Source organism: Charadrius vociferus, unplaced genomic scaffold, assembly GCF_000708025.1.
Source record: "Charadrius vociferus isolate BGI_N301 unplaced genomic scaffold, ASM70802v2 scaffold2, whole genome shotgun sequence".
Taxonomy (NCBI): Eukaryota; Metazoa; Chordata; class Aves; order Charadriiformes; family Charadriidae; genus Charadrius; species Charadrius vociferus.
The window spans coordinates 2,863,461-2,879,607 of NW_009647595.1; the positions used below are offsets into that span (position 1 = coordinate 2,863,461).

Genomic DNA, 16,147 nt, shown 5'->3' on the forward strand with positions numbered 1-16,147 from the left:
ACAAAGCTGGTGAGGGGTCTGGAGGACAAGTCTTAATGAGGAACGACTGAGGGTTGTTTAGCCTGGAGAAGAGGAGGCTGAGGGGAGACCTTATCACCCTCTACAACTACCTGAAAGGAGGTTGTAGAAAGATGGGGGTCGGTCTCTTCTCCCTGGTGACAAGTGATAGGACAAGAGGAAATGGATTCAAGTTATGTCAGACGAGGTTTAGATTGGATATTAGGAAAAAAATTTTCACTGGAAGGGTTATTAAACATTGGACTAGGCTGCCCAGGGAGGTGGTGGATTTGCCATCCCTGGAGGTGTTTAAAAAAAGGGTAGATGTGGTACCTGGGGACATGGTTTAGAAGTGTTTTTGTCAGGGTAGGTTAATGGTTGGACTTGATGATCTTAAAGGTCCCTTCCAACCTCAGCGATTCTATAATTCTAATCGGGATTCATGTGGTGAAACCACTATAAGCTGTTAAAATTCATGAAGACAGGAATGTAAGCTGTTTTCTACTTCTGTGCTTTTTATTGCATAGAAATGTTGAGAGAGCAAAGTTGAGATTTAGTCTAGGTATGACACAACTTTGGCAAAGGGAGAGCAGTATCAATGAGATTGGAGATGAGATGAAACAATTTCTTACTTTGAACAGTCAGAGGATCGTTAATAGTTAGACAGTTACCTAGACACTCACCTGCACCTTAATATGTTTAGATCTTAATTATGATGCCAAAGTAAAGTATAACTTAAATAATCGGGGCACATTAAATGACTTGTGTAGCCTTTCAACAGAGATGCTCATTATAATAGGAAGAATATATTGTAGTGGATTCATTATTTTAAATAATTGTTCTATCTTTTTTCAGCATGTTCAGTGGCTGGTATTCCAGGTGTGAAGAAATGGTATTTTGCAAGCCAAGTTATATGTGGTTATTACCAGGTAAGATAGAATATAAGTTCCTCAACTCTCTGCCTGTCTCTAGCACAAGTTAAAACTGTGATTTTCAAAATTCTTTTTGCTTGATTAGTTCTGCAGTTCTGACTGGGAAGAAATAAATTTTGACACACAGAAAAATGAAGACTCTCTCCATACAAGTACTGACGAATGCCTGGGAGCCATACAGAATTTTGAGGAAGAAGACAATAACAGTAGAGAATCACTGTCTTTGACTGAGTAGGCATATTACTATTTTTATTGAAAGCATAGTGATCTGACATTTAACAGTAATAATTCAAGTGAATCAAGAAAATTTAACAAGTGCAAGTTCTTACCAGAGCAACAGTTAACTATAAACAATCCCCTGCTACAACTGAAAAGAATTCTATTTCGTTTAACATAGCTTTATTTTTTAGTACAGGTGATTTTTATAGAATAACTGAACAGTTTCCTAACAGCTGACAGTTATATGTGCAAAAAGAAGTTTCTTGCTAAGAGAAAGCTGACCATCTTGAATCCTAGTTCCAGTTTTACTGCAGATTGTTTTGAAGTCATTTAGCCTACTTCTGCCTCAGTAAAAAGGGGGATAAATATATCTCATTGCCTAGGTATGTTTGTGCAGAATTTTACAGGTATAAGATACTTACATCAGGTAGTATTCATTAGTTGTAACTTTTTGTTTCTAAATTACTTTTTGTTTCCAACCATGTTCTCTTCATTTTCAGTATCTATGATGAAGCTGCAGAAAGTCTACATCAGTTAGCTGATAAACTGCCTGCCCCAGGTAACGTCTCTTAAAAGAGAAGTATCTTTTTGAGTTTATCTTGTTATTACTCTAAAAACTCAGCTGGTAAAGTCATAGTCAAATGGAAAAACTCAAGGGGATGTTTGTTAGTTGAATCGACTTGTATGCAGCTCTTGCAAATAGTTTAAGGAACTTGAGCGTGATTGGCCTCGTAAATCAGTTTATAGAGTTTTTTGCTGCTTGTTTCATTGGAAGGCTGTATTTCAGTAGAGATTAAGGTAGCTATTTATAGAATTAATTTTACCATCTCAAAGGCCACCAAAGTAGTAATAGATAGTAAGCAATATGAAACTCAACATGCAACCATAGGAAGTTTTTATGAAAAAAAAGGAAGGTGTTGACATCAGGCTCACATCTGATTTTCCAGCTGATTGCTTGTGGGTGGGAGCCAAGAAGCTGTAAAGGAGCATAGATCAGAACTATTGGATTCAGATTTTATAAACTGGAGACATGTATGACCTTGCGTGTTAGGGTTACATAATGTTGCAGTAGTTGAGTTGGGATAGCAAAGGAACTGAATGCAGAAAGAATGAGAAATAACAGTTTAGAGGTGTTAAAAGGAGGAAAATGACAGTGCAGTTGTACTGGAGACAGCTCTGATCTGTCAAATACAGTGCTGAGTGAGAGAGGAGAAAGGTATAGAACCACTGTAACTGAACAAATGGCAAAATACTTTATTTTGTCTTAATCTAAGAGGAGCAGCGAGAGATGAGTTAAAATGTGTAGAAAAGTTTTAAATCTTGCTGAAGTTACTTGATTTTTAAGCCCATTTCAGTGCAGTCAGTGATAATCAGTACTTTTCTATCTATAGTTGACTGAATCGTTTACTGATTAATGGTACTTTGAGTCATACATAACTGTTTTTATAGGCAGAGCAATGGTTGATGTAATTCTGCAGGCTGTAGAACAAGATGGACCCAAGTTAAAAGACTGCTTACCTGCTATTGGGGCCCTGAAACACCTGAGAGAATGGCACTCTGCGAAAATCACTATTGCAGCAAATGACTCTAAAGGGTATGCCATTTATTTTAGGTCTATAAACAAGGTCACTTTTGTTTTATGTTAGTATATCTCAGTGTTTTAAAATAAAAACAGCGTTTGAGTACTTTACATGTGTACTTTGAAAATACATAGATTTGTCTTCTATTGTTATTTGAGGGGAGGAATTACTCATGCTGTTTTATTGTAAATACATGCCCTAACCAGAGGGGCAGGCAAAAGAGCAAGTCCTCTGAAGTTCCTGTCTCTGTGGGAGCAGAAGGTAAAGTATATTCTCTTTCCTTTCCAACACTAGTGGCTTCAGTGTGCATGCTATGTACTGTGCTACATAATAACTGGTATTGATTGCAATTTTCCAGTTTTTGTAAAACGAATACATAACTCTGCTGGTTTTACTTTAAATTTAATATTACCTGTGGTATTACATTTAATGGAGCAAAAAAAAAGAATGTCTGATTAGTCTTTTGCTTCATAGAATACGTGGTTAAGGTTAATCCTAAAATTTAGATGTTTAAAATTAAAAAGTTGAATGCTCCATCCTTGGTTAGAATAAGCAGTGTACCTACCATATGGTACTTCCTAAGGTATACGGAGCAATACAAACTTATCTCAGGGACTTCCATGAACACTTGATCTCAGTGCTCATTGATATCTTCCTGTGCAGCCAGCTTCTGACTGAATAATTTTTTTCTGCTGCCTTTTATGTAAAATGAGGCCATTTGGGCATATGGTTCCTCTGATGAAAGTTCTCTCACTCTCCTTGTTCTATTGATGGTGCTGATTTCTCTTAGAAGACAGACTGCTGGTAGGACCTACAGATACTGGCTGTTCTCTCTTTCTGTTGTTGATTTTGGATAATGCTTGTGCTGCAGTCATATCTCTACTTATGAGGTTACAGATCAGAACCGTCCAGATGGGCCAGCGATAGCCCCAGTGATGGCTACCTGGCTTTGTTCCAGGTTCTAACACCCAATCTTACTGTGGTATGCCTGCAGCTTGCCATCGCCAGTCTTATTTAATGTCTGACCAAGTTCTTCGCTGTCACATTCACACAGCACATGAACGACTTCCTTTACAGAGCCTGAACCAGCAATTCTATAATACTTTTTACTTTGTGGAGTATAAAGCTGTATATGCCTGTCTTAACATACACAGACTATTCAGTGCTAAGATGTAATAGGTAAATTCAGTCAAATTGCACTACACGTTAATTTGTAATACTAAATTTGGTGAGATTAATTCTTCCTTATTTTTACAGTAGTTGGCGAAAGATTGCGGACTATTTATCAGCAGACTTTGTATCTTCAGACAATGTCATTAATATTATTGACTTGAATATTATCGATTTAAAAGAACTCTGGAGAGGAAAGATTCAGATATGGGAAAGAAAGGTAAAATAACTGGTTATTTTTTTAAAGCATGTGAGTACATCATTTAAAGCATGCATTGTGTAGTACATTTTATGCTTTAAGCCAAATTTGGTTCTGACAATGTAATTCAAGAGGTAATGTGCAATGTGTCTGGGTGCATGGGGGAACAACTTGCTTTTTAGCATGATGAAAGGATAAATGAGATCAAGGCATCGAGACTTGAATTTCAGAAATCCAGGTGCTCTCCTATGAAATGTTTGCCTTAGAACTTCTTGTTCAAAATTAAATTGGTTTGTATCTATCACAAATCATTATCTCTGTGAGTCACTATTGCAAGCACATGCCTAGTGTTTTTGCAAAGACTGATAGCTTTCTGATTGTGAAATACTTTGTTTACATTTTCGGTATTAACATTTTGGATGTAATAGTGGGTTATCGAAGTCTAGTATTTTTACCTAGTTTTACAGATATGCAGGAAACAAATATAATACTAATTGTTTGAAATAGTAATACATGTAACTGGCTGAAGAGAAATAATTTTTCTCTCTCTTTTGACACTTTCATTGTCTCTTTTTCCAGTTTGGATCAGAAGTTAGGTTTCCAGAATTTTGTATAAAGAGCACTTCAGTAAAGACATTCAGCACTTCACATTTAAGTTCTTGCTTTGCTGTTAAAAATGAGCAACAATCAAGGACTACTGATGCTTTCCCAGAGGCAAGTATTATTCTTGGTCTTTCTTTGAGCCACTACAATGTTTTAGTTTCCTGAGAAAATTAGTAATTGAGGAAGCCCTGGTCAGAACTGAAAATTAAACATAAAAGTAACAATTGCATAAGATGGAGATATACTTCTTTCTTTCATGTGTATTTGCAAAACAGGTCCTTAAAATTTCATCTGTTCTTAGGAATGTTGTACCAATTTTTTTTTCAAGAAGAAATAGAGACTTTGTTCAATCTCAGTACTCAAAATATGTAACTTATTTATTAATTCTGTATTTATCCAACCTTTTCTACTTCATTTAAAAGTGTGATGTGTTTTTTTCTTTTTTAAATTACTGGTTCTGTTTCATGTTTTCCACTGGAAGTAAATATGTGATTTGAACTCTAGAATCATATTTGTTGAAGAAAACAAAAATGAATGTTTATGAAAACTGATATCAGTCAAGAGATTATTATTTTCATTGTTAAAATATGTACATTTGGGATTGCATTTGGCTGTTCCTGGTAGATCTTATTTTTCTTTGAATTTGAATAAGAGTTACAACATATTTGATGCACACGATTGACATTCTAGAAAGTAAGTTTTATTAAACAGGATTAAATGCTTTCCTTGTTTTTTATATAGTTATGTTTAATGTGGTATTTATGAAATGTTTTTATATTCTTTTATGCGTATTTCAGATGTACTCGTAAAGCAAATGCCTCCGGCAAAACACTTCAAGTTCTGCTGAGATAACATCATATATAATGTTACAGACGTTTTGATTTGATCTCTTTTCAGGTTTTTCATTACTATGGTCCTGCACTAGAATTTTTACAGATGGTGGTGCTCTCTGATCTACCTTCCTTTTTTGTATCAGATCTGGAATTCGAGCTGTATCCTTTTTTAAGGATCTAAACTACTGCTGATAATGGTCTAGAGCAGAAAGAAAAGAATCAGGATCTAGCTAGCCCTGCAAGCAGTACGTGAGGATTAGCAAGGACTCATTCCATTCTAGCCTGCTGAAACAGTCATAGTGATTCCTCACAACTGGATTTTTTTTATGTTGAAATGTAAATTACACTAACAATAACCAGCTATTTTTGATACTGTTGCACATATACTTTGTCTATTGATCTGTATGCTGCTTGTAAGGAAAGAATAGAGAAATATTTACTGGTTTGTAATTTTTTTAAAAAAAACAAGCCTTGCTCATTAGTGTGCTTCACAATATAGAAACATTTTCCCAAAAATCATGTTTTTATTGTGTAGGTGCAAAATCTGTGGCAAGGTATAGCAGAGGAGTTGTCTCTTGAGTTGTGTATGCTGCAGAGATTTTAAGGTGTATTCATACTGGTTTTAAATTAATGTACTTTTGGTACTAGTCTTGGTGTGACAATGGCAGTTTAGGGTGTATAAGCCTGCCAGGATTTTGTATATGTAATTATCTGTTTATTCATGCCTATATTAAAGGTGTCGGTGATGTATTTCATCATGTAACATTTCCAAGTGTACCACTTTGCCTGGAAAGGTGAGTTTCATATATTTTGTGGTACTGGAGTATCAAATATTAGACACTTGCAGTCCTTATTTGGAATATGATGGTAACATGATTTGTAAAATAGAGATGCATACGGTTCTGTGTGAAGATGAGGTTCCTTTAACTGTTCCGTTCAGGAGTCTGGCAAGAAGGAGTATCAAGGAGACATCTACACTGCTTTTGGATCAGATTTCTTCTCTGTCTGGAAAGGTAAAAACTTTTTTCTGGAGGGGGGGTAGCAGAAAAATGATGATATGCATATTGCTCATAAAAGACACAAATAATTTGAAACCTAGTTGCTGTGTAGGCTCCTTCAATATTTAGTTCTAAAGCAAATTTGGCTTTTAGAGGTGTATGCTATACAGGTCCTGACAATTTGTAAGCCCAGTGAACATTTTTTTCTTTACCTGAGCTAAGATTCAATCTCCTAAAGTATTTTGTAACTTTTAATCGTATCCTGACAGATAATTTCTGTACTATCATAATTCAACTGATTTTTATTTTACAAAAGGCAGGCATGTTGCAGCCTAAAAAAGTGTATCTAGCTAAGCTGAAGTAGTAAGCTTTTTTTATTTTTCATGTGCGTATTCTGCTTTTCCATTTTTATTTTGGATAAAAAGAGTTCTTGAAACATACAAGCATACTTTCTCCCACCTACAGCCCCTTGGAATGATAGTATGATTCATAGCCACAGTATTAGTTTGAAAATGTTTTTCCTGAATGTTTAAGGTGATGTATGCTTGTTTAGGAAAGTTTTTTTACTGTTTATAAAATAAATCTAGGAAAATCAAAACAGCATGCAATGTGAAAATGCTAATACAGTTATAATGAATAACTTAAGTTCTTTATTTACTGCAGAGATGATATTCCGTTATCAGGCTGTGTGTTTCATCTTTAGCTTGTTATTTAGGTTTTTTCGTAACTTTTTTCGTCCCCTGCCACTCCATTCTCCATTATGCTTAGCCAGAAAAGAAATAAGTCTTTTTTCTAACACTGTACTAAAAATATCTTTTGAAATAGTTTTATAATGGTAAACGTCCCAGGTAATTTTCATTTTACATGAGGATATTGAACATTTGGTCAAGTATCTTTTACAATCTAAGAGCTTGCATTTCTACCATTTCTTTTAAAGAAAAAGCCAAAATGGTTAAAAAATATTCTCGGGCTACTTTTTAGAGTCTGCACATGTTGAATTGAATATGTTTTTAAGACAACAGTTTCTCCTAGGGATTTTTTTTCAGTCCACTACTGGAAATGCTATGCATTTTTAAGCTTTTCTAATAGCTGTAAAAACATTGCTTTATTGCTTGAGTATTCAAATACTTATGCACTTTTCATGTTAGTGCTTATTGGCTTGAAATTTGCTTAGAGACATAAACATAGTCCAGTATCTGATTAATTGAAAAGGGTAATGTGTAGGGAGGGGAAAAAAAAATGTGTTTTTTCAAAGGAATGCAGAGTCGCTGATGCCAACTATATCTTTGAATTCTCTTTTCATTCTGGATACTTCTCTACAGAATTGTTTTTAGCTGGATTATTCAAAGACTTGTAATAGGCAACAAATACCTTTTCGTGTATGAAATAGAAATTCAGCAGTTAACTCTCAAGTGGAGCAAAAAATAAGCACAATTTTTACAGCTTCTGTGTCAAGTGCTGTTTTATCTCAATTGATGTGAATGAAAGAAGTGTTGAATGAAGATGTTTTTCTTCAATTGAAGTACATTTGAAAAAATGCCAGATCAGTAGCTCAAGAATGAAATGTAAAATAGATTTCAGTAACATTGCATGTATCCTATTTGCTCTTGTTATTTAGGTGGGAGCTTTATTTACGTTGCCATGTAATGTGAGCAGTGTAGTGATCCCGTCCCCCACACAGCTGAGTACCAAGAAATGGAAGGAATATATGGCTAGGAAACCAAAAGTCATTACTGGTAGGTAAAGGGAAGGTGACTACGGGTATATTTTGTTGTGGTTATATCTCTCTGTGTGTGTGTATGTACGGTGGGTTTTTTTTTTATGTCTGGGATGCCCTTTTTTCTCCAATGAAATAAAGTCAGTGATTGTAATCTTTACTGACACAAAAGGTCTTGGTGAATGTGAGCTCAGCTCTGCAGACTTGTTGTGTTGAGAAAAATTGAGAATGGCGAGCTTTAGGGAAACAATGCGTCTTCTTTAAACCATTTCTGTATCCTGTCTGTCAGCTAAGATCCAGCTTCCACGCACCTTCCTAAGGTGATTGTGATCTGTGGGCAAAGGGGTTCACTTCTGCAGATGGAAATCCAATGTGCTTCATTTGAATGCTTCCCTTGTCACTTAAGCATTTCCAGAGGTTCTTTAGTGCACTTGCATTTAATTTCAGTCTCTTCCCAGGACCATAGAGAACATCAGGAAATGCTGGACACCTCTGTTCATCTGAGAGCCAGTGTGCTTAACTAGTGACTGAGAATAGGCTCCCTCTTCCTTATGGGGCTATACTGATGGCGACTGAGTCCTCCTACACAGGGTGCTAATGCTTAGAAATTTTGTTCAGGAAGGGAGAGAGGAGAATCAGTGCAGATGAAGACAGGGTGGAGTTTCTCAGCCAGCCAGTATTTTAGGTGAGAACATACTGCATGCTGCCCTGCAAGTGGAGGCACTGTACAAGTAGTGACTGTGAGGTTTCTAGGGACCAAAACCATCAGGCTAAAAGGACCAGTGCTTAAAGTACTTACCTAGGACAGGATAAGATGCAGAATTTTGCCTTCTTATGTGATTTTGCTCTTTATACAGCTGTCTAATTATCTAATTCATACAGATTCCAAGGAACAGCAACTTGTGTTGCTTGCTGAAGGTAGCATTTGCAAACAAGTATGGAGATGAGGATGGCTGACAAAGACTGATGTTCTTTCAGGTTTTGGGATAGGCAAAAAATTGAGAGGAATTAGGAATAGATGTATAGCAGGCCAGGAAGCTAAATTCTCATGAGTGGGTGCTGTCAGTGTATAGATTCAAAATTATGTCTGCATGTTTGGAAGTGGTAGAGCAGAGAGGGTGTAGTTATAGGGATGATCACAGCAGCAGCATTTACACTGTAGTGGAGAGGTACTACTGATGCAGTTAAATGAGCGCAACATCTCCAATGTCTGCAAGATCGCCTTTGCCCTGTGGTCCAGTGGAAGGGTTTTGTACAAGTATTAACTGCAATGCGATTAGTAATACACAATAGGTTATTAGGCCTCTTAAGCAAAATTTCGACTAGGGGGAGAAACATAGCCTTTGAAACATACTGGCTCATTCACTTGAAAACTATTGTTTAGCGGCTACCACTAATCTGACTATATAAAGGATTTGCAAACAACGATCTCTTCAGTCTGTGGTAAGGTGTAATTCTCTGAATTGGTAGTTCTCAAATACTAATTAAGATTAAAATGAGAAATAAGAGTTTTCCCATGAGGAATGAGCTTTGAGATGACAAGATAAACTGGAAAGGGAAAATATTTCAAATTGCTACATGAATGGGGAACAGGACAGTAGTGAAAGTATGTCTGGAATCTTTTTTTCTTTCTTGTTCTTTTCCTTCTTCTTTCCCTGGATTTGTATATTGAGATAATGTGATTTCTCCTCTCTTCCCTTTCCCCTCCAATGTAAACTTTTCAAGAACATGGGAATATTTTATATTTAAATTTTATAAAATTTATACTACGAAAAACCATCAAGCTCTTCTTGAGTTATTTATTGAGACAGTACTGCAAATATCTTCTGAAATTAAGTGATTTGACCTTTCAAACATGAATACATCAATAAGTATTCATTCTCTCAATTTCTATGTCTGCCAAGGTGCTATAAAATATTTTTTGTGTAAAAAGATAGCAAACCCATCCTTTCAATGTTACTATCAACTCCTACATTAATTCATTTTCGAAACTGCATACTATATGCCTATGATTAAAAATGGAATGTTTCTCTCTCACACCCAGGCTACGCACAAGTGTAAAGCAGTGAGCAAAACTCTTATTAATGCATAATGCAGCTGCCTTGGGAAAAGCGTGTACAGTATTTCCTTTTTATTCTACAGATATATGTTTTTCCAGTGAACATTTATATGATTTCAATCTACATACACAAAAATGCCTCTTTTTACCTTGCAGAACAGACATTTCTCTAATTGTTACATATATAGCACACTGTTTGCCTAACTCTTCATTGATTCATGGTAGAAAAGTAACTTTGCCAGTTAAAGGCTTGCCTTTTACTAAGACCAATTCTAGAGCTTCTCTTGGTTGGGCTTAGAGTTGCCAGATGTACTTTGTAGGCCCGAAAGCTGGCCTTTGCTGCAGTCACAGGAGTTTGATGCTGGAACTAGCCAGCGGCATAGTCCAACTCATCTTTGCTGCTGTAGCTCATTTATTTTGCATTCTCTTCAGTTTGTAGCTTTTCAAGTGGTAAATATCAGCTGTAGTTCGTGTGTAAAAAGATGTTAGTAAGATTTCTCACAGAGCAGAAGAAAGGAAGTGAAAGAATTTCAGTGGTGGATTATAGCTTTGTTCTAAAGCTGCGTTTCACAGTTATGTCCTGATGTTTTTTAAGTTCCAGAAATTGAACTGAAAGGAGAATCTTGCCGATATTATTTCTTGCTACAAGGCAATGGCTCTGGAGGATGTAAAGCAACCTTGATTCATTCAGCTAGCCAGATCAATGGTACAGCCACTCTTGCTGCAGTAAATGGAAAGCTAAAGACAAAAGCAGAAGAAACAGAGTCAAGTAAGTTATTAATTATTTAAGAGTATCTGAGTGCAGGTAAATGCTACTAAAATGTATATGTTCCTTTTATTCATTCCAGTCTGTGTTAAAAGGGAAAAGGCAAGGAAGAACATTACATTTTGATGAATAACCCTATTCTTTCAGCCATATTTTTTCAAATTGACAAAAATATATAAGAAGAACTTATTCACACAATTTACTGCTACCATATTTTTTAAATCAACTACATACAGTTGTAGTCAGTCATTTCTCGTAACTGTGGTTAGTTGTAAATGTTTTAATATACAGGGACATCCAGGTAATATTAATGCAAATCAAATTTACAAAAACTTAAGCTTTAAAAAGTGTGTATTGTTGCTGTAAAGACTGACTGGCCCGTGCCTAAAATCTAGTCAATTATCTGTTGACAAGCCTATTTCATTGATGATTTAAAGTAAAAACAGCAAGGCTGGCTGGCAGGCAAGTTGAATTTCAGGGTCGTGTTTTCAGTTACTTGGTAGATGCCTGTATTACTGCAGAGTGGTTAGGATGTCAGTTAGCAGATGATCAACTGCTCCACTAGCTAAGAGGATGTATTTAGACATTTCTTTTAGAGCAGTTGTCCTGTTACAACTATGCCTACTAGGTAACTCCTAATCTGCATATTTGCTCTCAATAACACAGACAAAGAGCACAGTGACCTGCATCTTATCCTCTTATTTCCTTATTATCGAAATAAATCCATGTGCGATATGACTGACTGCTTACCATTTGTCCTAATTAAAATCCCATTAGTATGGTGTCAGAAGACTGAAATTCCTTGACCGTATGTTGGGAGAAAACTTTTCTTTCCTGCTATCAAGCTTAGGATCTTTTTACCTTCTTTATATGCCAGTCATGTTAATTGTGTTGTCATTACGTTGTTTTTTTACAGAAATTAAAAAATACTGGCCAGATATCTATTCCAAGTTATCCCCCTGGTGATTAACTCAATTGTAATTAGTTTCCTTTTTCTTTTTTTTATTATTAGCCATATTTGAAAGTCTGGTGGTTTCCTTTGAATATGAAATGTGTATGTCTGCTGTGTTTATGTCTTCTTCTAAGTACTGACTTGGTGTCTCCAAAGTCCTATGACAGAATCTTAATAATAGATTTCTTCTAATCTGTATAGGCTTTCATATTGCTGAGTTTATCAAGTCTCTACCGCATTTCTGTGGAGAGGAGATTGTACAGAGAGAAGAGAAACTGTCTCATCTCCAAGTGTTTGCCTTGAAGGAATATCTCAGTAAGTAATGGGGAGAGCACTGGTAGTTCTCAAACTAGTATTTATTAAGGTCTTTATTTCAAACTGAATGTGACAGTTCACCTCACAAAACAGATCACTTTATGAAGTTGATCCCTTTGTGAAGAAAAAAATGGGGCTTTAAAAAGAAAATTTTTGTAGTATATCCATGATTGTATGTCAGATAATGACTTAAATATTGAGGAAAAGGGAACGCTGAACTTAAATAAAGTTGGTTGGTGTTTGTTACACTAATATTCTGAAGGTCTGAGCATGGTTTTGGAATAATGCTGTGATAATTAACTTTTTTCTCTGCTTTGTGTTTTTCTCCCCAAAAAACATTACAGCTAATCTGCCTTCTACAAAAATAAGAATTCTGTTTTGGAGTTTTCAGGGTTTTTTATTTTATTCTTTCTTGCAAAAGTCGTAAGCAGCAGAGGAGAAGTATGCATTGGAGATTTGTTACATTTATCATGATACATCATTCATAATAATAACTGAAATGTCATCCTCTGTAGATTTTCATGACTTTGCAGAGAAGTACATTTGACTCCCCTGACTTTTTCCGTCTGAGTCCATTGCTCAAAGAAACTCAATTAAAACAAAAAATGCCTCTGAGAGATTGGCTAGATTATTGAAAATGACATCCTGTGGAGATAATTTAAGTGTATTATCATTAACAGAATACCATCTTAAAGAAAATAAGATTTCTGCTAATACTCTTGTCTTCCACCCCCCACCCCTGCCAACTTGCTGTCATTCTGAGACTCCTGCCTACTTCAGCCTTCAGCTTGGAGCTGCCTTAGCGCTTGTGTTTTAGTTTGTTTTGAGTGGGTCACTCATATCTACTAGGATGAAGACTGAATAGAATCATAGAATCACCTAGGTTGGAAGGGACCTTCAAGATCAACTAGTCCAACCATCAACCTAACACTGCCAAGTCCACCACTAAACCATGTCCCTCAGCATCACGTCTACACGTCCTTTAAATACCTCCAGGGATGGTGATTCCACCACTTCACTGGGCAGCCTGTTCTTATCCTTCCAGTGAAGAAATTTTTCCTAATGTCCATGCTAAACCTCCCTTGGAGCAACTTGAGGCCATTTCCTCTTATCCTATTGCTTGTTACCTGGGAGAAGAGACCGACCCCCATCTTTCTATAACCTCTTTTCAGGTAGTTTTAGAGAGCGATAAGGTCTCCCCTCAGCCTCCTTTTCTCCAGGCTAAACAACCCCAGTTCCCTCACCTGCTCCTCATAAGACTTGTGCTGTAGACCCTTCACCAGCTTCATTGCACTTCTCTGGACACGCTCCAGAATCTCAGTGTCTTTTTGTAGTGAGGGGCCCAAAACTGAACACAGTACTCGAGGTGGGGCCTCACCAGTGCCAAGTACAGGGGGACAATCACTTCCCTAGTCCTGCTGGCCACACTAGTCGCGATACAGGCCAGAAATAAACCGCCCATGCCTTGTTTAAGGGTACAGTAGTAAGTGTCAAGTTAACTCACTTGTGTTGTTTTGGGGTGGGGAGTTTTTTGTTTGTTTGACTTTTAGCAGGGTTATTCTTTGTTATTTAGCAGATGCATTAGTTTTTCATTCTTTCTCTTTCATTTTATAGAGAGAAAGGAATTGACTGAGCAGCCTCCAGTTATTTCTACTGATGAGTTGAAAAACTTGTTAGAACTTACAAGAGAATGTTTTTTGGACCTGTGCAACACTAGTCTTCCTAAACCTGTTCTACAGAAGGTTGCTAATAAAACTAGGTCATGTACTGTGACTTCTGGTAAGTATCATTATTTAGAAAAGACGCTGCTTGTTCTCTTTTGATGTATATTCATACCCTTTGTCATTTTTTTACTAAAAGAAGGAGAGTCTTTTACCAGAAGAGGGAAAAATAGAAGAAAAATTAAAGCAGCTTTCTAGGCTGTTTCGCAAACTGAAATTACCCTCACATTAATGACTTCCTTTCTTCTCCTTGACAAAAAAAATACACAAAAAACACATCTGATCATAGCACCAGGCAGGTTTTCCTTATATTTATATACTTATGTGCATATATATATATATTTCTTTAAAGAGGAAGGGTTCTAACTTCTATTAAGGGTTATCCACCATATATTTCTTGCAGAATCTGATTTAATGGAGCCAGATCCATTGGAGTGGCCAGAAAGACATGTTCTTCAGAATTTGGAAAACTTTGAAAAAAACAAACAGAAAATGAGGTAATGGTTAAATACTGGAGATTTTCTTTGTAGTGGCGATTGACCATCACTCTACAGCAACTGTATATGTTGACAGCTATTTTGTAAACTGTTTTCAAATATATTGATAGTCTTTCATAGGAAACGTTGTTTAAGGCTAAAACTAAGTTTTTTGTCAATTTCCAAAGGTGTACTTTCTTGGTATTTAAAGTAGTGTTGTTTCAATTTTTTATTGACAAAATGCAGCTGAAAGTTAGCTAAAAGTAAATTTCCAAAATTACACTACTAGAAAATAGTAGCTATAGTAGAAAAACAAACAAAAGCTTTTTTTCCTCCCAACATGCCCTGGGGCATAAATAATAAAGACAGTACAGCAGTTTTTGTCAGCATGTACAGTGTGTCTCTAATTTCCTCATATTTGGTATCAGGTCTCAAATAACTTAAAGTAGAAGATCCTATTGGTTTTATGCTTGGAATTTATATTTAGTTTTGTTATTACTTCAGTACTGTTTAAGTGAATCGTGTAGCCCTTTGTGTCACTTAATACAGCCTGTTGATTTCAGTTTAGCTCTCACTTTTGTGTAAGACTTAGTGATCTGTGCTGGGTCTTAACATTTTTGCTGACAGACTTTTAGAGCCAGGTGTCCAATTGCCTTTTTCTTAGTCACTTCCACCCCATTTCTGTCTTTCAAATACCATAGTTGGCTGTGGCCTAGATTGGAGTTCTGCGTGTCAGAAATTCTCACATTAGAGCTCCGCTTTCTCATGGGTGATGTTATTATTGTTGTTATTATTATTATTAGCTTTTGTTTCTCAAGCAGGTAAAGTTCTTCCATCTAATTAGCTTCTGAAAAGCTTCCTGAAGGACCTTTCTGTTTCATAGTCAGTTAATGTTTATTTCATTATATTCTGAACTGGTTATCTTCTGCTTATCCTGAATCAGTGCACAGCATGTTGCTTTACCGTAGAAAAGAGAGAATTTTCTGTTCTTGACTGAAGATACTAAACAATACCAAGTGGAGAGTTGCATACAGTAGTGGCTCTATGGTTCCTTTGCTGCATATTGTATGTCTCATTTTTTAGAACAGGAATTAATTTTTGATCTTACAGGTCCATAAATGGAAAAAAGGGAGGAAGAATGTTCTTCCTATGTTCTATTTCATAACTAAGCTATAAAATCTTGAAGAAATTACTTTCTTTGGTAGGATGGTAGAGAATTTGCATCAAATATACTTTACTATGAACATTCATGTAAATGTTCAAGGAGCGACCTTGTTCATTTTAGTTTGAAAATACGTTTAATTGCTCCAGACTAGCAATGATTTTTATTTTTATTTTTTAATACAACGAGATTACTACATTGAAAAGAAAAAGTTCTTAGGTTGGTCTTTTTTTTTTTTTCCTATTTTCAGAGTTTCTATGTTTGCACATTCATCTGAGCAATTGCTGGGACATAAAGATAGCCAGCGGGAGTCATTGACATTGCTCGATGCTAAAGAATTACTGAAATATTTCACACCAGAAGGGCTACCAGTTGGTGATCTTCAGCCACTACAAGTTCCCAAACGGTATGAATCCAGCATATTAAAACCACTGAAGACCATACTCAG

The 16,147-nt window shown here is 36.1% G+C and overlaps 1 protein-coding gene across 1 annotated transcript in view; it reads left to right on the plus strand.

The window, feature by feature from the left end:
- Positions 1-16,147, plus strand: part of MTBP (MDM2 binding protein) — a 32,550-nt gene that overhangs the window by 2,665 nt on the left and 13,738 nt on the right. The window contains exons 3-16 of the mRNA XM_009881037.1: positions 853-926; positions 1,015-1,160; positions 1,649-1,707; positions 2,598-2,742; positions 3,986-4,118; positions 4,677-4,811; positions 5,598-5,692; positions 6,477-6,546; positions 8,150-8,267; positions 10,903-11,076; positions 12,227-12,340; positions 13,955-14,119; positions 14,465-14,558; positions 15,950-16,105. Coding sequence (XP_009879339.1) covers positions 853-926; positions 1,015-1,160; positions 1,649-1,707; positions 2,598-2,742; positions 3,986-4,118; positions 4,677-4,811; positions 5,598-5,692; positions 6,477-6,546; positions 8,150-8,267; positions 10,903-11,076; positions 12,227-12,340; positions 13,955-14,119; positions 14,465-14,558; positions 15,950-16,105 — 1,678 coding nt within the window. The remainder of the gene's footprint in view (positions 1-852; positions 927-1,014; positions 1,161-1,648; positions 1,708-2,597; positions 2,743-3,985; positions 4,119-4,676; positions 4,812-5,597; positions 5,693-6,476; positions 6,547-8,149; positions 8,268-10,902; positions 11,077-12,226; positions 12,341-13,954; positions 14,120-14,464; positions 14,559-15,949; positions 16,106-16,147) is intronic.